The 20,630-nt window shown below is 39.2% G+C and overlaps 2 protein-coding genes across 3 annotated transcripts; both read left to right on the top strand.

The window, feature by feature from the left end:
• Positions 1-19: 19 nt before the first annotated feature.
• On the top strand, positions 20-6,214 carry GAR1 (GAR1 ribonucleoprotein). Of its 2 annotated transcripts, none has more exons than XM_040556259.1 (7): positions 20-107; positions 369-605; positions 686-840; positions 1,747-1,806; positions 2,183-2,318; positions 3,138-3,233; positions 3,567-6,214. In XM_040556259.1, exons 2-7 carry the CDS (start codon positions 407-409, stop codon positions 3,578-3,580), a joined length of 660 nt encoding a protein of 219 aa, XP_040412193.1. In that variant the 5' UTR covers positions 20-107; positions 369-406; the 3' UTR covers positions 3,581-6,214. The 2 variants fall into 2 exon arrangements, with proteins under 2 accessions (XP_040412193.1, XP_040412194.1); XM_040556260.1 differs by lacking the exon at positions 20-107 and adding an exon at positions 115-281.
• Positions 4,099-20,430, top strand: RRH (retinal pigment epithelium-derived rhodopsin homolog). Its single transcript, XM_040556263.1, has 8 exons — positions 4,099-4,215; positions 7,892-9,671; positions 14,747-14,937; positions 16,095-16,194; positions 16,310-16,463; positions 16,864-17,032; positions 19,209-19,387; positions 20,310-20,430. The coding sequence occupies exons 2-8, from the start codon at positions 9,527-9,529 to the stop codon at positions 20,413-20,415; spliced, it is 1,044 nt and encodes a 347-aa protein (XP_040412197.1). The 5' UTR covers positions 4,099-4,215; positions 7,892-9,526; the 3' UTR covers positions 20,416-20,430.
• The last annotated feature ends 200 nt before the right edge of the window (positions 20,431-20,630 follow it).

The following is a 20,630-nucleotide window of genomic DNA, read 5'->3' as shown; positions in this document are numbered from 1 at the left end:
TCCCCCCTTTCGCGACGCTGCCGCGCAGCCCTCGCTCTGCTTTGCGGCAGGCGGAGCGCTTGGCGGACCGCCCTGACAACGCCAGCGGCTGCGCCCGCGTGTGAGGGGTAGGCGCGCGTGGGGTCCGGCCGTTACGGCCGTTAAAACCGTTAGGGCCGTTGGGGACTGGCAAAAGCGCCTCCGAGCCGGGAGGGGAGACGGCCCGGAGGGAGGCCGGGCCCGGTGGAGGGGCCGGGGGTGTCTGCTGCCCCCCATGTCTGTCCCGCGTGTTTTTAGCCAGGGTAGAAGCAGCTAGCCATCGCACAGGGCCGCCGGTGACCTTCGTTCGTACCTCATAAACTCATAAATGTCTTTTGCTTCTTAACCAGGTGGTTTTGTGCCTTCGCAGTTTAGGAGGAGGTAGAGGATGAGTTTCCGTGGGAGAGGAGGTGGAGGAGGAAGAGGTGGTGGAGGAGGAGGAAGAGGAGGCGGCTTTAATCGTGGAGGAGGCGGTGGCGACAGAGGTGGCTTTAATCGTGGTGGACGAGGAGGCTTCGGACGGGGAGGCGGCCGAGGAGGCTTCAACAGAGGTGGATACGACCAGGGGCCTCCAGAAACGGTAGTTTGTAAGTTACACGAAGAGATTTTGTTTCTTTAACGTAAAAGGACTATTCAAGATCTTCAGCTTGTTTGTCGTTTATTTCAGTATTAGGAGAGTTCATGCATCCGTGTGAAGATGAACTCATTTGTAAGTGTAAAACAGAAGAAAACAGGGTGCCTTATTTCAACGCACCCGTGTACCTGGATAATAAGGAACAGATTGGCAAAGTGGATGAAATCTTTGGACAGCTACAAGATTTTGTATCCTTCAAAAGTATGTGTGACGTGGTGTTTGCTTTTTAAGGGCTGATTGACCATTCAAAAAGTTTGATGTAGAATTTGAAAACAGTTCATTTTCCTGTCCCTCTCTAAATGGGGAGTAAACACACAGGTTTAAAACCTTCTCACAGTCTGAATGTATTAACTTACAGGTTTGCTTTCTGCATCAGGATTATTTGAGCTTCAGAAACTTGTTTTCCTCTTACAGTGTACCAAGAAATAAAAAGGGGGCTAGAGTGTATTTTGCAGCTCCTTGGTTCTCCATTTAATCTTGAGTTTTATTGAGCAGAGTTGGCCAGCAGCAGCTTGCAATCTTTGGAACTACACACAAATGCTCTTACACGCTGAAGAGTCACAGGATAAGTACAGGGTTGCCTGTGGAGCTGCAGAGTGGCCACCACATCCCTGTAGGATAAGGATGAGCTTGTGCTTGGGTTGAGCAGCCCCTGCTGCCTCATCTCATCCCCCAGCCAGGCAGTCGTACGAGCCAGCACAGCACTAGCAAAGGCCCTGCAGCATCTCTGCTGTTCCAGATACACTCTGTGGTCACCCTGGAGCTATAGAGATAGTTAACTGGCCAAGCAGATTTGTTTCTTTACAATTACATTTTTATATACTCTTTTCACCAGTATGTTCTTTTTTATGCCTTGATACATGGGAAGAAAAACAATTTACCACAAAATACAACGTTTGTAACTATGAGGAAAAATTAGAAATGGTATTTACGGATCTTTCAGTTGTAACTTTAATTTGTGGTGGTGATGTTTAGCTTCATTTGTAAAAATGCTAATTTAGATATTGTCTGAAATATCTAAATTCTTTTGTGTGATAATCAAAAGTGCTATTCTAATGTCTTATTCCTGGTGTGTTCCTTAATGAAACTCACAGTATTTTTCAGTGAAATTGTCTGAGAACATGAAAGCTTCTTCATTTAAAAAAATGCAAAAGGTTAGCCAATCTCACTAACACAATTCTTGTGTATGTTATCAGTTAGATATGTCATCAGTTAGATTATAATACTTTATTAAGAGTGTTTATTGACTTTTAAAGCTACGTGTACTTTGAAAATGTATTCATTTACTCATCTTTCTCAATTTTGCACCTTTTATGCTCTTCCCTCTCCTAAAGAACAAAAAAGGAAGAAAGATGTAATGAATGAAAGCCATTAAATACAAATATCACCCATATTTTAATGATTTCCTAACATTTTGTTATTATAACAATGGATTAAGATCAGACTGTGAGCGTTTGAAAAGGAAGAGAGATGTTAAAGTGCCCTTTAACCTCAGCGTTCTCAAAGCCTAAAGTAACTCTCTTCCTGCAGTTTTACATTGATCCAGCAAAGCTGCTCCCGCTTCAGAGGTTTTTGCCAAGGCCTCCTGGAGAAAAAGGTGCTCCCCGAGGAGGTGGTAGAGGAGGACGTGGTGGTGGACGTGGAGGAGGAAGAGGTGGCGGCAGAGGTGAGATCCCAAAAATGAAAGCCTCAGAACATTTTCTGGTTTGTTTTTGGTAAAGTTACAGTTAAATAGTTGAATAAACAGTTGTGTTTATTAAAGAGAAACATGCATTTTTCTGTTTGATAGCTCAGTGGAGGAGATAGTGACATCTGTCCAAAAGCAGGAGCTTGTTTTTTGTAGCTAGCTAAGTAATTGCTTCAAAATGTAGGGAAGAGAGTATACTGAGATATAACGAAGAGAGAAAACATGAGCACTAATTAACTTGCGGTAAAAGGCAGTGGATTATACCCACACAAACCAGCAAAAGCTGTATTTGTAATATACTCTAAAAATCTAGTTTGGACAAAATACTTGAAATGCAGTGTTTTGAGAGAAAAGGTGAAGATACGGTAGATCTCATCCTTCTCTGCTTGTTGATCATGATCTGTAATGTACTACTCAGTTAAAGCTGGAATTAAGTATTTTTCTTATATTGGATTTTTTTTCTTTCCTCCCCACCCTGCCCCTTTGTGTGCAGGGGGGCGGGACAAATACTTCAAAGTTCTTTGTTCTATTGATTTCACATATCATAGTTAACTTTTTTTACATGACAGCCAAAAATTATCTTGGAGTTTCATTAGCGTGTTTAGAATTTTAGACGCTGGATACTCAACAACACCTAAAAAGCTGCAGATGCTCGCTCGAAGAGAAGGTACCAGGATGACGCAGTTAACCATTTCTGGTTGGGTTTCATTTTCTTTTCAGAAGCTGTAAATGAAGTAAGTTGTTACGCTTCTTAGGAGCAGGTAAATTGTTTATGTGTAATTTCTTTCCTTTGTTCAGGAGGAAGAGGTGGAGGAAGAGGAGGAGGATTCAGAGGAGGTGGAGGAAGAGGAGGAGGATTCAGAGGAGGAAGAGGTGGTGGAGGAGGCTTTCGGGGTGAGTGTGCAGTTCTTATATTTCCATAATAAGAATAGCTCCCAATTTGTAAACTTTTAAATATTAAACATTTTTATCTCATATCGGTATTCATAGTTTTATGCAAAAAGGTTGCTGTGCATCACAGTAGCTAGCTTAAACCAAAGCTTGGTATTCTGTGTTTTTTGATGCTTTGTGAAGACCATGCTAGTTTCTGCATGAAAAAGGACTATAAGTTGAAGAGTTAACAATGAAGAATTATTTTACCAATTCATATAGTTTTGTATCTCTTTTATTTGCTTTAAAAGCATTGAGGTTGTGAATTATTCAGTATATTTCTCTTCCTTAAAATAGGGAGAGGATATTAAGAACGGAACAACGATTATCTTCCTGCTGTCTTACCGTATCATCTACAGAGGTGAAGAGCAAGAAAAAAAATCCTAAAGGATCCTGAAAATTTCTTTTTATAAAGAACTTGAAGCTATGAAATGACCATTATTGTTAAGTTAATGACTATTTTTCAACACGGGAAGAACTGAAGCTTGCTTCGAATATGCTTCAACATTTTAAACTAAGCCAAGATTCAATGTTATTCTTAAACTTTGCTTCTGACAAATGACTTAGCCAATGCTTGACTTCGTGTTGGAGTCTGGAGTAAACGATCATTTGAAATGTGTTTTAGAAAAAGAAACAGCAGGTTCACTACATGCACATTCGTCAGTATGAACCTGTTACCATGTGTGACTGATCCCTTGTTCTCATCCCCTTTTTACGTGGAGTCTTGGTTGCTCTAAAATGGACATGCCTTTTAAATAACCATAGTGAACTATTTTTTACCAGCTTAAAAACTTTGTTTACAGATTTTTTTAATGCGTAATAACATATATGAGAGAAGGAAGATGGCAAAGAGTATTTTATGGGTTTTTATGTATGGATCTCAATGAAAGCCAAAGGCATTAAGACCTGTTCTTCTCAGAAGATACTGTCTAATGAACAAAACAAGGTTAATTCTATTCTTAAGTCACCTAATTGTATCAAATTACACCAATACTAAACTTGCTAAGGGTTTTTAACTGTCCTCACCTTCTTAGCCTGTTTCTCTTGAGGTTTTGATGTTCTGGTGCTCTGAGCTCGCAGAGGGCTGATATTAAATAGGCCATTGCAGGGCTCCTCTCCATGCAGTGCTTTCAGTTAAGCAGAGCTTTAAAAAGTCTTGAAAAAGGCAGCACGAGCCTTCAGTACAGATTCGGTCTTTTTAATCAGACGCATTGTGGGGGGTATTGAAAAGCTAGTAACTGTCTCTTCTTAGAGCATGGAGAAGCACCCTGTGTTTCTCCATCCTTAACTTTGGAAATGGAATATGAATAAGGAAGTAGAATCTTCCTCCCTGGATTTCATCTGGGGTGGGGAGTGTTGGCAGACCCTTATACCAAGCGTTTTTGAAAAGACATATAATAAGACATACAATAATCTACGTGAAAAGTATGTTGAGCATGTGGAAAGGAGTACATTTTGAAATTGATCATACCGTTATACTTCCTAATAATGAATACAGTTGCAGGAAAATGAGTTCTAGTAGCCTTCTGCTTAACAGAAACAAAGCAATTTGTCAGTGCCAGAACTGGACAGTTACTGGTCATTTCAACAAACATGACTCCTAGTTTTGAATCATCTCTGAAACAAAACTTGAAACAAGCTAGGAGACTGAATCAAGCTAGGGAACTGAATCTTCAAGGATTCAGTTATGCAGTCTGAACGCGTGCTATGTAGGATAACAGATAAAAATGCTTTTCGGTAAAAGCAAGAATATATTGAAACTTCTGCTAGGTCTGCTTTCATAAGAAGAATTGAAGTCTACTATTCAACCACAGCACAATTGGGAAGTAATAGCAACAAAATAGTCGGTATCCCTTACTACAGACTTAAATTTAATTGGGTCAATTAAATACAGACTTCTAAAGGCATTTAGACTTCCGTTACTATGCGTTGCCAGGCCTAATCAACTTAGGGCTCTGACTTGAGGCATGGTAGAATTAGAATTGCCCTTTATCCAGACAAAATCTTGTAGCAATTTTAAGCTCTCTCTGGGATACGACATTGCAAATAAACAATACTGATCTGCATTGCAGCTGGAATTGTCATAACTGTCACAGCTGTGATTGCATCCTCTGCTGTGCTCTGTTCCTTCACTGAAGCTTCAGTGCCTAGTTGTGGGTAGCTGCCATAGCTCTTTCCTTATTTTTCTGGATTTGGAAGACTGGGGTAATGCAGTCCTCTCTCTTGTACCCAAATCTGCGCTTTGTAGTGCTGTTCTCACTGCCTGCTCTCAGCCGACTGCTGCTGTCACCTTTCAGTTGCATTGATGTGGCAGCTGGTGAAGTGCCGGTACTGCAGCATAGGGCACGAAGCATATGCTTTGAATCTCACAGCAGGTGGAGCAGTGGGTCGTGCTCAAGTCTGAAGCCGTGTTGCAAGGCAAAAGAAGACTTTCATGTCAGAGGGTAAAGAACAATGTTAGCCATTGTAGTTCTAGAGGAAAGATCTGGCTCTGATTACAGGGAAGTGGATTACCTGCCTTACACCTGTAGGCAAAGTTGGATGGGATAAACACACATATCCAGAGAGAATTCATAATCTTAAATCTTTGAGGAGGTTTTAGGGCATTCAAATGCTGACAGAATCATATTCTTAGCAATCGGGCGTGAAATGAGCTGCAGTATGAGGAGGCAGTGTCTGGATTCATACGTTGACTTCTGCTGTGTGGTGGTACCTGTCTTTTTTACAAGGTGCTGGGTAAGAATGTATTTAGTTGTGGTAGGGCCCATCCAATCCCAAGTCTGCCTTGCCACCTCTGTGCTATGGCACCTGATCCCACCTAACCTGAGCACTTGCTAATTGTAATAGAAAAAAAAGAAATATTACTGTCTTAGAAAATGTCACTTCTTGTCTGCAATGTGATGCTGAAATGAAATAAAATACAGGGTCCATGATTTTATATGCCACCTTTCCCCCTCTCCTGAGCCTTTTGTTCAAATCCTTTCTGTGGTTCTGCTGCAGTGCTCCTGATCCCAGTATGCAAAGCGTTTGGGTTTTATATTTGTGCAAATCACACTGCAGTCTGAAAGTGGGTGCGGGGAGGGGTGGCTTAATGGTGCTGAAGGCTTTCAATTACAGTTTGGTGCTCCTTAGATTTCTCCTTGCCAGCAGCAGCCTCGGGGGCAAATGTTTGGGCTACCTGAAGAGCCTCCTGAGTGCCGCTTGCTCTGGCAGTGAGCTAGGAGTTGCAGAATTCCTCTGAAGCTCAGGAGCAGCTTCAGCATGCCCCGAAAGCTTGGCTTCCCTGCCCAGGACCCTCGCAGTAGCAGTGTCCCCTACCTGTGTCCTTGCCTGCTCGTCAGTGCCTGCACGTGCTTGCTGCTGGCTGAGGCAGCACATCTGATAACCGAGCCCTGTTTTCAGAATGTGGTTGCAAGTGAATGTGTTAGTCACCGCAGTATTTGACCCAGGCAGAAGGTTTAACTTTCAGCTGACTGGCAGCTGGTAAATCACTGGGATCAGATTGCTTAACGTATCTTGAACCTGTTGTCTGTGCCACACTCAACTTCTGGTTTTATATATATATATATATAGTTTTAATGTGGGATCTAAATTTTTGCTAAACAGAATAACACACAAAGTGTATAGTAAAGCTTCCTAGCTATTAAGACTGAATGTCTCTAAAAGTCATATCTGGAGGGATGTTTCTCTCCTTGTCTTTTCTGTAGTTGCTGTGGAAGGATCATTTAATAGAGCTCACAGATTTGTTATGTTACTTTGACAGAGTTTTGACAAAGTGCAGAAGATAATTGGGATGTTTTAACCTAGGGCTGCAGCACCAGCTGTTGTAGAACAGAATGCACTGTTCTAGCACTCTAGCACTGACAAGAAGTTGTGGACATCTTCCTGAGGCAGTACTTGACAGTCACTTTTATAGTGGTGCAGAGTTACTTTCAGTAGTGCAAAGTATTGTCTTGGCAAGAAAAGGTGTACTGAAAAATGGATGGTTAATGTATCAAGCATGACAAGTAAAAAGGTTTTTGGAGTCCCTTACATTTTTCAGGGTGTTTTGTTCAGCCAGCTAAAAGTCTTTTGCTTACAGACTCAAACTTTTCTAATCAGCAGTTTAAATCTAGGGACTTTGTATGGGAAGTAAAAATATAATTTATTAAATTGTTTACCTTCAGTTTTGAACCATTTAAATGTTTATAGAAGTAAGATTAAAGGGAAGCACTGCCTTATACAGCCCTCTAGTGTTGATGCACTTAATAAATGTGAGATGATTTCTTTTTAATGCAAACAGTAAGTTTCTGTACTCATACTACCTGTGGATTGAAATATGCTTTTGAATACTTTATATGTAACTGAAATGTTTGCAACTTGCTAAGCCCCGTAATGAGTCTTGCATTGCCCCATATCTATACAGGTATCTACAAACTGAAGAATCAACTCAAATAGAAATTGCATTTTGTTCCTACTGATCTGGGCCAAGTAGAATGGAAAAGCTCTGTCATTTGAGGTTATTTGTGTATTTTAATAGTGAATTCCTCTATATTTTGGCTTTGTTTTATAAACTGTTGTGTTCTAGAAAAAAAAGTTACTTTTAGGTAATCTGTCTTTAATTTTGACTTTTTTCCTCTCAGTTCCTGTTACTTTAATATTAGCCAAATTTAAGCAGAGATGGAAACAGGATGGACTGCACATATTAGAAATTCTGATTTTAACCAACAGGTATGTATAAAATCTGCATGGTCTCATTAACTCTGCTACCCAAGTCTGGAATTCTATCTGAATAAGAATAACTAGAATAGCTTTGCTTTTTGAGGCAGTCAGCGTTGCAAGCTCCAAGTTCTGTGGAAGTTTTGAGATTAGAGATGCTTTTGTAAACCTTGCCAAAGTTTCAGGGGAGGAAAGTGAAGGTATTAAATTTTCATTATGCTTTTATCTTTCATGGCAGGACAATGGGGCACTAGGGAAGTAGCTTTGTTGCTGAACGGATCATTTTCCCTTTCGATCCACTCCCACCCTGATCCTGCCTAATTCGCTCCTGACAGGAAAAATAGTGTATTAATACGATTACCCTGGGAACTAAGAGTGAATGAAGGTAGTTCTGTGCCATAAACAACTTTGCTGGTAGAACTGTGACTTGTGATCTTCTGTAGCAATGACGACTAATTGTCATGACTGCAAAAGTTTTAGATCAACATTTGCTTACCTTTAGATTGAAATAGCCAAAAGACAGAGGATGTCTGCTTTGGCAAGCTGAGGGGTGGGAGGGAAAGCTTTAGGAGTGTTTCACAGGTTAGAGATGAGTAGCACTGGTTGTTTGTCCTTGTGACTTTTATCCCCACTATAAGAACAAAACTGTAAAGAGGGGAGCTGGTGGTAAACAGCTTTGATTGCTGAGACTGATGCTGCATATAAGCTCTGGGCAAGGGTTTGTTGCAGCTAATATTTACACAGGGTTTTGCACAAGGCCTTTAGCATCTCTCTGGTGTGCTGGTACCTCATCACCGAAGAGAAGAAAACAATCTCCCACTGCTCAAGCCTTTAGAAAATGTCTAATTATTTTCTGCTTAGGAAAATTTGCCCAAGCCTACCTGTGTGTGTCTGGGAGAGAAAGTGTGTTCAGGCTTGTAAGGCATGTTCAACACCTGTTTTCTGCAGACCAGGCTGTTTGAAAAATATAACAATTGAATTTTCTGAAAGTCACACTTTGCTTTAGAAAATACTGGACTGTTCTTGTGGGTGTTGTCAGTTTGTTTAAATCAAACTAAGAGTCTTGAGGAGAAAGTAGGTCTTTATGTATTTGAAGGGGTGGACTTCAGAATAAACATACCACGCTTTTTAAAGAAATCAACGTTTGTGCTTTTATGTTGTGTGCTCTCTGGTGACTGGAAGTACTTCCAAGCCAGGCTGATGACCAACTGACCCAAGTCAATTTTTACTGAGGTTTCTGAAGCATTGCACAAGAGGTTTGAAGCAAAAAGTTTGGGGGCATGTGACACTTAATCTCTTTACCAGTAAGAATAAAGTTTAAGTATCCTGTTGGAAATGTACGCAGTTCTGTGCTGTTCTTTGTTTTAATTAACGAGCTTTTCTCCTGCATAGATTGGGAGCATAAGCTTCTTTGCACTTTAGTCCAATTAAATCATTCTTGGAGGCTGTCAATGGTGGGGCAGCTCTCCCCCGCCTCTTTTTTTAATTGTTCAGTGAGTCTGTTGGATAATGAAAGAATTTGCCTGACAGGGCTTTGTAGCGTTTCTTCGTCTTGATGAATGATTGCAGAGGACGAACGACAGTCTCTTTTGTCCAAAATGCATTGGAATGATTCATCCGGTTCCTCACAAAGTGACATTGAAGCTCATTCAGCCTTTACACAGACTGAGCACAACATAGTTGCAGCTTACTTAATAACAGCAGGTATGGGCATTGGCAAATTGTTGCATAACTTTTTTTTTTTTAAAATAGAACTAGATTTGAATGCTCATTCTGTATAGTAACAGCAATGGTATTTCATTTTTGTGTTACACATGTCTGATAACTTTTATCCATAGTTTTCTGACAATAATCGGGCTGAACGAAGTGTGCAGAAGCATAAGTTTTCTGGTCTGTGTTTGAAGGCAGCGTTGTGTGTTGAAAAATACATTTTGTTGATATGTAATTATAGAAGAGAGTGAAAATTAACTTATGCCAGCTTGCAAAAGAGATAAAAATAGGACATAGTTGTCACATCTTGCATTTTTCTGTGATGTGCTTGAAGCTATCTTGAGATTTCTTTTGGGCCACATGTTCATGGTCATATACGTGTAGTCTGAGCATGTGAGGGGTGTCTGTTGGGGGGATGTAAGGGGAAGGGTTGGAATGTGACTGGGAGGGAGGGAGCTAGTCATTAATCAGGGAAGAGCAGACTCCACCTGCAGCTGTATTTTTCATTGATGACATGTTGGAAAAAGCACACTGGAAGGCTTGACATTTTGTGTTGTCTATGACTGCAATGGCCTTTAGCTAAACTTGAATGATTATGGATTTTTTTTTTTGAAAACATTCTTATTGTTATAGCTGCAACTGTTTCAGTGATGTTTTTCTGAAGCCTTGACTGCTGTAGCAAAGAAATATCATCCTGACCAAATGCTGAAACCTACTGTTTGAAAAGAGGCCTTCTATATTTTTATTACGTAAAATTACATTTATAAATACTTTAATCATAGACTGTATCATACATTTTCTACATTTTAATTGCCTTTTGAATTACTTTAAAATATTAACGTACTTGGGGTTTATATGAAATAGTATTGATGATGGTCACATTTTATTTACATATCTGTTTGAAGTGGGAAGTATCAAATCCCTGTTCTCATAAAGAGAACATTTTTGAATGCAAAAGCAATAGGTATTTTCAGATTTTTACAGAAATTGGTAGTTACACAGATAACTAGACCTGTTGAGAAGCTGTGGAGATGGACGATTGTGAAGTATTGGAAGACTCGATACACTCTGCAGTGCTACCATATTATTTGCAGGTAACTGGAACTGTTAGCTGCTGCAGATATGTATGATACTTGGTTATATTTTAATTAAGGTTGATTACACTGTATGTAAAAAGGTGGTCTTTTCAGATAGATTGACCATCTGGTGTTAAGGATAAAAGCTATTGCATTGTTAGCAGTGGGGTTAACAGTTATGGAAATTAAATGTCTTTAAAAAGTAAACAAAGACAAACCAAAAAAACACACCTTGGGTTTATTTCATATTATAACTGGGGAATCTAAGAAGTCTTTTGGCTGTGACTTGAACTTTGCTTTCTTTGTGAGGAATGTTTTTGACAGTAAGGTCTATAGCATCTTTGAAAGTCTGATTGTTTGCTTTTCAAATGCCTTACCATGGCAAATCTCACATCTGGAAAATGTGTTAATAAGGAGATGTCTAAGAAAAAAGAATGAAGGACAGGTACAGTGTTCATCATTATGTTGCTTTTTAAAAGTCTTGAACACTTCTTTCTTTGACAAGTAATTTCTTTATTTTCTGAGAAAGAAGTCATTGCTAGGTATTGCAGTCTGCGGTGGTCAGCATACTAATTTTAGTGATGACAGCAGGCATACTCAGCCTGCGGGAAGAAGTCTTATGGTTATCTTCCACCTTGTAATGGTGAACTGCTCTGGTATCATTTTTAAATGCTAACTGGAAAAGTAAATTCCATGTTATACGTGGACCTAACCTAACCTACTTCGTTATTTTGATGCTACTACCCACGTGTCCTGCTGTGCTGTTGGGGCTTGTATTTGCATTCAGTCTACCTTTAGTTTTCGTTGCTTCACTGGGAAGAGGAACAATAAGAAAATTTTCTGTCCCTGATCAAGTCATATATGAGGTTTTTATCTGCATATTGAAAAAAACACAAGATTTAATGGGAAAGATATGGGAATAGTTGTCTAGCCCTAAGATATTTCACAGGCCAAATGGCAGCATCTGCATGCTTCTTCTGAATCCAGTGAGTTTGTCCTGGCTGACAATATCAGGTTACTAAAAGTCTTGGGCTCACTCTGCACTCTCTGCCCTCTAAGAAATGAGCTCTCGTTAACTGCTGCCTGGAGAAACTTTGTTTTTCTATTTGACCTCTTTCTCAGAGGGGAAAAAAGCCAACTGTTGCATCTACATGTATTTTCTTGCTTTGTTCGAGATTGAATCCATCTTTTTTCTATTTTTTTTCCTTGTCTTATTCTTCTGAAGATTGGGCTCTGAAGCACTAACTGTGTCTAGCAGGATCCTTCCTTCACCTCAAGTGTATAAGTTTACAGTTCTGTTGTATTTCTGATTTCATTCTTGGGAGCTGTAAAATCTGTTAAAGCATGTCTTGTAAGAAGCCTGTACAGTTTTGGAAACTTGTGAGTCGTGTTCTTCCTATCTCCCAAGAGAAAATACTACCTGTCAAGAGAGAGCTGGCAGAGCTGCCATTGAAGGCACTGCTTGTTTCACATCTGGTCCCTAGCTTCCCGCTTTTGTTCATTTTAGGGGCTCATGGCATCACAGTGTTCCTGAAATGTGTGAAATACAATAGGTGATGGCATCTGTGTGGCTATGCACCTCCAACATCATCTGTAACGTTAGTTTTATATATGCAGGAGACTTCTACCTGAGAAAAGACATGCTTGGGGTTTTAAAAAAAAGAGAATGGAAAAGAGAAGTAGCTGAGAATTAATTATCATTTTTCCACTTTTAATTTTAAAATCAAATCAACTGAATCTCTCAAATGAGCTTCTTTTAAAGTAGGAGATAGGTATGGATTAATGAAATGTTGCAGTGGAACTCCTTTTTGTGAGTGTATTTGACTCTAGGAAAGTCTTCCTCGGTTTCGTGCACTGGGGGGTATGCTGGTATTTATAAATCCATGGGGTAAGTTCATTGACACCAGCAGAAGTTTTCAAAATTCAGCCGTAAAGCTGAAGTGCTTGAAACTGATTTTTTCTCTTTTTTTTTTTCTTGCTAACCCTCTTGATTTGATGTTAGTATTTGAACACAGCATGTTTGTAGCCTGAATACAAGCTGCTGCTAGAGACTTTTAACTGTTCTGCAGCATCGGCAGTGACAGGGGTGGAAGAACATTGTATAAAACTTAAAAACCTTAGTGCCCTTTCCACAGAGGTACGTCAGCAAAAGCTGAACACCGTGTTGATGCTTGGTGGAGCCAGTAGAGGAGCAGAAACCTCATCAGAGAGGGTGATGTATTGCCAGGGGACTGGAGCAGCGTGGGCAACAACTGAAAGAAGATGGGTGTGCTCTTCAGAGTCCAGAGTTGGAGAGGACGTGAGGGTGTGAAACTGTTACCCTGTGCCTGTCATGGGACCTGTGAGAGCAGTGCAGACCTTATTTCGCTTCTGAGGGCAAAGGTTGGGTTTCACTCTTCTGGGTAGCCTGCTGCTCTGATTTCACCGAGCCCAATTGTATGTACTTCTCTGTGTCTGCTAGGCTGTACAGCTGTGGGAATAAGGATACAAAGTTAAAATCCTGTGTAGAGCCAGATGCTGTTATTTTGTATTTTCTTGTTCTACATCCAGGGAGACAGCTATTCCCTCAAGCTCCTTTCAGAATTACCCCTCCAGTTCTGTAATGCTGAAAAGTACAATGTTTTGCTTCAGGGGTGAAATGTTTTAACAGAAAAAAAAAAAGAAAATTTCTGGGGGGCATTTCCGTGGTTACTGTGTTGTTTGCCTTTTACCAACGTAACATTCCACTCTGCACTTGTAATGTAAGGTGCTCGAGTTATACAAGTGTTTGTAAGTTTAGTATTTGGTTCAGTGATATTGTGACTGCTGTATGAGACAAGGAAATCTATGAGCAACTTACAAATTCCTGTTACTATTTACTTTTTTTTTTTTTATGGCCATGTTTTCTTGAACATTCCGGAATTCTGCTTTTCTGATAATAAGGTTTATAAGTCTTTCTCTGGTGAGGTGCAAAATGGTATTTGTAACCTTATTAGCTCTTATTATTGTTATTAATGATGGGCTGGTAGAAGTCTACAGGATAGTCGTTTGCTCTGAATATTTCTGAGTCTAAAGAGAATGAAATCAGAACAAAAAAACACCCCATTTTGTGGGATTGCCATGTAAACTTATTTCAAGGGCCAAGCAGTAGGATTTGGCTAGAATAGGGAGGAAGAGACAGAAAAAAGAAGAATGTGGGGTTTTTAATATAGGTCACTAGGATCAGAAAAAGCTTGCTGATTGCACAGGGTCCTGATCAGCGTCCTGCACACCGTGGGTAGCATTACTAAGTCCCAAACAAATTCCAGAGTTGTTGGACGTGAAGACAGGAGGGTGTAGATGCTAGCTTTAGTACTGTATTTCTTTATTACTACTCTTTGTCTACTGGCAATTTCTTGTGTTGCCTAATAGTAGTCTTTGGGCACAGTCCAACTATGCTCAGTGCCACCAGTGTTGCATCTTTCTGAAGAATTTAATTGTAAAAGCACTTACATTGGGGTTTGGGGAATGCTTATTTTTAACTTTCTGGGGCACATGGAGCTTGGGTTCTGGAGTCCTAGTTCTGCAAAGAAAGCAGAGGCCAAACCTGTGTCAGAAAGGAAAGAAACAAGGTAACAAGACCAAGCCCTCCCAGAAAAGTTTGCAATTACAGGGATTAGTGGGGCAGTAGAATGTTCACAAACTGGCCTTGTTCCATGGTTATGATGCAGCCCTAGAGTTTAGAGCTGGTCAGGTGAAGAAAACAGCTCTGATGCAGGCCCAGCTAGGCCGCTGCGGCAGGCCGCAAGGATCATCCACGTTGCTTGATGAGGCTTAGAAAATGCGTGGCTTGCAAGTTATCTAATAAGAAAAGCTTTTCTCTCTTTCAGGTATCTTTCTGCTTTGCAAAACTGTGCCTGACTGAATATAAAACTTGTTTAGGACTTAAATATTGCAATAGGCTGCGTTTTCGTTTGTAAGTGCATTGCTGGCTTGTCTTCATCTTTTGTAAAGTTTCTCTTTCTGTTTCTACAGGAGTGATAAGCATTTTCAGTAACATTGTTGTGCTAGGGATCTTTGTTAAGTACAAAGAACTTCGGACAGCAACCAATGCAATTATTATCAACTTGGCTTTTACTGACATTGGTGTCAGTGGCATTGGCTACCCCATGTCAGCTGCCTCAGACCTTCATGGAAGCTGGAAATTTGGATATACTGGATGCCAGGTATTGTAATTCAGGCAGGGAGATAGTTTTGAGCACTTAAACGCAAACTGAGAAATGAGTAATAGCTTTACTTGATAATAGTTCTTTTAAGAGGTGGAGATGCAAAATTTGACTCTAGACCTGCAGCTAATGTTTTGTGAGTCAACAATTTCTGCACGTAGGATCCGGTTTTAATTCCATTCCAAACTTATAATTTCAAGTCTGAAAACTTTGATGTGTAACCTTACGTTTATCAACCTTAGATATTTTAAAATAGCTTAAAAAAAATCTTAGGACATGAAGTCCTGAAATGAAAAAGATTGTAGTTTGACTGATTTGGTTGGTAAAAGACTTTGGATATGGCTGCTGTTTTGGTGGTGAGCATGACAGACCTTAATGGGTTTTGCTTAACAAACACATCTTCCTCAGGATGGAACTAAGGATTTCCCATGTGTAGGCCTGAAAGGCTATTAAAGGGCTCCATTAAAGATCTGGCTTAGCTTTAATAGCTATCTATTTTTTAAAAGTTAAGACTAACTGACAAATTGTGCTTCTGTAGCAGAGAGGGAGTGCCATTTGCTCACCGTGTATCGTGATTTAAATCTGCTTTTAAACAGGCTGTTGGGCTTAAGTGCTCAGAAAAATGAGCAGTAATATGAAGGTATATGCTGAAAATGTGATTTGAAAAAAATTAACAGCACTATATATTTTTGGCCTGTATATAATAGGTATTTATAGCAATCTGACATCACCTGCCTGGGTATCCAATTATTTCAAGCTCAAAATTTGTGTCATTCTTTAACAAGAAGCCTTACTTTTAATATCCTTAGATCAAGACTCACAGTGGGTTGAAGTTGATGTGAAATCTCACTTCCAAAGCTTTGGGCGTTCTTGAGGTCATATGAAGCACAACTCATGTCAACATAAACTAAATAAAACCTTCTTTAGGAATTCTGATGAGCAAATAGGCAGGTTGCTTATGAAACGTTTAGTTTTAAATGAGCTACCTCTACGTTGCATTGAATTAGTTCATCCTGTACTCTTGTTTACAGAAGAGAACACTGTCTGAATATAATGTATCATAGTGCTTTAAATTCAGTTCACAAATTTATGTTTGTACCTTTGGAAGATTTCTCAGAAAGGATATGTTGCTTATTTATTATTTTTTTAAATTTCAGATCTATGCTGCCTTAAATATCTTTTTTGGGATGGCGAGTATTGGTTTGCTCACTGTTGTTGCAGTTGACCGTTACCTGACAATCTGCAGGCCTGATATTGGTACTGTATTTTTAGTCAAAAATCATTCACTCGCAGGCTTCTATGAACTAAGACTCAAACTGTATTGTTTTATTGTGCATGACAACAGTTTGTGATTGTATGTGTTCCTTTGCAGGAAGAAGAATGACTACCCGTACCTATGCCACCCTGATCCTTGCTGCTTGGATAAATGCCATCTTTTGGGCTTCCATGCCTACCGTAGGCTGGGCTGGCTATGCTCCGGATCCAACTGGAGCAACATGCACAGTAAATTGGAGGAAAAATGATGCGTAAGATTTCTTCTCACCCTTTCTTTTAAATTCCTTCATCTTGAGGGTTCAGACTGTTTAATTTACTACTGTATTTAAAAAACAAACAAACACAAAAACAAAAACAAAAACAACCAAACTTCTTGCTGAAGTATGAAGCCTAATTTATAAAAGTCATTTAAAAACAATGGAAATAATCTAGAGCAACTCCAGAAAATAAGTTAAAATAAGAAAATGAGCCATGCTTGAAAACTGCAAGACTTGTAGCTGCTAATAAAAAAATTAAGGCTAAAGAAATTTTTCCTAATTCTGTAAAAGCTTATTTTGAACTTCATAATGAAATCAAAATATCATATTCTTCAGTAACTTTTCACGGATGGATATTTGCAAGTTACTGTGTTTTGTTTTTCTGTCTTATCAGGTCCTTTGTTTCCTACACAATGAGTGTAATTGCTGTTAATTTTGTTGTACCCTTAACAGTCATGTTTTACTGTTATTACAATGTTTCCCGGACAATGAAAAAATACACCAGCAATAACTGCCTGGAGAGCATCAACACGGATTGGTCTGACCAAGTAGATGTAACAAAGGTATGGTAAATGAGGGCATGTTTCATTTTAAGCATGTTTTTTTTGCCACAGACTTCTGAGGGCAAAGGAACAGTGCAGCCTCTTAAGCATTTCTGTTTCCTACATTCTCTCTTTTCCTTTTTTCTTACTAAATATTAACTGAAATTTAGCCTTGGTGAAAACTCCTGGTTTGACTTACAACACTAGATTCCTTACTCTTGGTCTAATACTCTCTCCGGATAAATAGCTACTTTGAAGGCTGGGAGCCATGCGAATTTGCCCTGCTGCTGCCCTCTGTCATTGCATAAAAATGTACCTCAGTGATGTCCTAGGAGGATTCTCTAAGATAGTTTTACTCTTTTTGACTGTGCAGTCCTTAGGCTCTCTGCCAGGTTCACAGGTGTAACTGGTCAGAAATGGATTGGGCAACTCTGATTTACACTTATGTCCTACAAATGAAAGCACATTTCTAAGCTCCCAAGCTGTGCAGTTCTTCTGATCCCTTGTTCTTTTCAGTCTGTTGAGCTTCTCTCTTTCTTAGGTAAAGAGTAGCAAATGTGAATTATGGCATAGAATGATACGTCCTGCCTGGAAAGTTAACATTCTTTTAACGTTTAAGAGTCCTTGAGAAATCTTTAAGTGCACTGGCTCCTTTGATTTTGTGTAAATATATGGTTTATGGTTGGACACGATAAAAAAAAAAAGCCAGAAATTAGGAGTAGACTGAAAAGAATGTCCTTAAGTTTAAAAACTTAACATTCCTTGGAAAATGTTCTCATTGATAAATTCTGGAAAAAAAAAATTGACAAGTAATAATTATGAACATCTCACATTTCTGAAGAAGTTTCAAAATGCATTAAAGTGAGGATTCAGTTATAGGTTTACACTGACATTTGTGAAGAAGATGCGTTTTTCATGCTTTACCGTTGACCGTGAGTTACATTAAAAAAAAAAAAAAAAGAAAAAGACTGAAGTTTTGGAGTTCAGCATTATCCTTCTTTGGAACTGGATTGCTTAATTTTTCACAATTTGGCATCTTTTAAGCTTTCTGTGCACCAAACTCTTCTAAATGAAAGTGTCCTTTGATGTGAAAATCACTATTTTTTGTAATTATCTGTAGATATTGTGTTTGTGTTTAAACAGGAATCTTCTGTGGAGAGAGTCACAGCTTGCTTGTTGGTGATACTCTAGAACAGCTTGCACAAAGTAGTTGTTTATTTCTTGTTTCTCATTTTCTCCCTCACTGATGGACAGAATATGGGTGTAGGTAAACAAAGCTAGGGCATCCTGTGCATACAAAGAGCCCTGCTGTTTTGTTTGGTTTCCTGGTGATTTGTTCTGTCATCTTGATTAATTTGTGATTTCCATTCCAGTTTCTGTTACTGATTTATGTCCCTGACAAAAGCCAGAGAAGCCTGTCCCAGTTGATTCCACTCCTGTCCACTTGTGCTCTCCAGAATGAGCAAAATGTTGCATTCTGACTTCTTTTTCTTGATGCGTATCTCAGGTCTATTTTGAAGGGGAACCTGTCATTCTGGCAGAGCCTTTTATCTTCAGGAAACAGCTTGTGATGTTCTCTCTAGCAAGGTTAGAAAGTAAATTGCAGGTTGCCTACACCTGAACAGAAAACAGAGGAAGTAGCTGGAAAGTGGTTAAACAAGGGTAATTTATGGAAAAGCTGGTATCTTCGATGACTTAGATATACCTGATCGTTTTTAAATGTGGCATTTTATTTTCATAGATACCTACCCTCTGGTGAATATTGGGATGCACCTCTTTCCAGATATATATGAGAATGAAAGCAGTGGTACAGTTACTGTAACATGCATTTTGGAGTAGAGGATTTGCTGGTATCATGCAGTGCATTTCCACCTCTGAAGTGGGGGCTGTAATTCATGTGTGAAGTCTTCTGTGTCCCTTTAATTTCTTGATGGATGAATTTACATAATCATTAATGCTAACAATGAAGGAAAATTGTATGTAACAAAACAACAGCATGGCAAAATAAAGCATAATGTGCACTTAAATCCCCAAAGTGAGATTTTATTATAATATGTCAAAATTTGTCAGATGTGCTTATTTACATGTCATTATTTGGTTCTGGGTAGCTCCATTTTCACACAGGTGCATATGCTTTTGGAGTTACGTTGTAAGGTCTTAATATTCAGGTTATTTGTGTATTCCTCTTGTTTTACAGATGTCTGTTGTGATGATTGTAACGTTCTTGGTGGCATGGTCTCCCTATTCCATTGTGTGTTTATGGTCTTCCTTTGGGGACCCAAAGAAAATTTCTCCTGCAATGGCCATCATAGCTCCTCTATTTGCAAAATCTTCCACATTCTACAATCCATGCATTTATGTCATTGCAAACAAAAAGTAAGTGATCCTAATTTAATAATGGTCTATTTCGTGATTTTAGCATACCATGTAGCCATAGAAAGATCATCTGTAAAATACAACAAATTGGTTGGTGAAGAGGTGAAAGGGTAAGCTGCTGTTGATTTACCAAAGATGACCTTTTGTACGGGAAAGTCTAAAAAGAAGTTGTTTGGATCAGCATCAGAAGATACTAAATTGATAAAGATTTTTGAGAACACATTACTGAAGATTTTGTATGGTCATTTTGACCACAACCCCTTGTGGTTTCTCAGAGGGACTCATTGTGGAAGTTGGGTTCATCAGCAGTAGACTAGTTATTTTAAGGACTGAGGTCAAAAATTGTAACAGCTCGGTGATGTACAACTTCTTAGGAGTTCCTTTCTTGGCTTGGGATGTGCCACATAGTGATTGATTAGGATGGATTGACACTTTCCATTAAAGTGAGTAAGTTAAGCCTATTCTGCTGTTTTGAGCAAGTATATCAAATGCTCTAACCAAGCCATTGCCTCCAAGTGGGAACTGGGTTTTGCAAGGAGGTGTCCTTCCTTTCTGTACTACCAGCCTACAAGCAGAGGTTGTGATCTCTTCCTAGGTTATCTAGTCTGATCCTGCTGAACCAAAGAAATTACATCATCTTTTTTCCTCATTTTGTAAGTTTTCCTTTGTTGTAGTTATACCCAGTCCTGGGATAAGCAAAAGCTGCTGTGAGCCTTGTTGTGGAAGAAACACTTGACTGAGTTATCCCTGAACATGAAAAAGACTCAGGTCCTTTTGAATTCCAAATACACAACCTTTTACTAAGCAAGTTTTACTAATATCAAAAACTGTTGTAATACTTAAGGCCATCTTATCCACTTTTTGTTTGTGCTTGTTTCTCCAGCTAATGACGTTTCCGATTTCCCTTTCTTGTCCTTTGCAGGTTTCGGAGGGCAATCCTGGCAATGGTGCGGTGTCAAACAAGACAAGAGATAACTATAAACAATGCCTTGCCCATGAGCGTATCGCAAAGTGCACTGACATCGTAAAATTCATTTCATTTGTCTGCATAGATTATGTGGAATGGAGTCAAATCTGGGTTATAATTAATCTTTTGGAACATCAATTTGCCTCTTTCATCCATTGGTTTTCTGTTAATCAAATTTTAAAGTGGTTTTTAGATAGGTTAAAAATAATAATAATAAAAAAGAACAAAACAAAGCACTAAGACTTTAGTTTTCAGCAATTAGGCTTATTGGCCTGA

This window comes from Cygnus olor, chromosome 4, assembly GCF_009769625.2.
Source record: "Cygnus olor isolate bCygOlo1 chromosome 4, bCygOlo1.pri.v2, whole genome shotgun sequence".
Taxonomy (NCBI): domain Eukaryota; kingdom Metazoa; phylum Chordata; class Aves; order Anseriformes; family Anatidae; genus Cygnus; species Cygnus olor.
The sequence above is the reverse complement of the archived record's forward strand: the minus strand, read 5'-3'. Positions and strand labels throughout refer to the sequence as shown.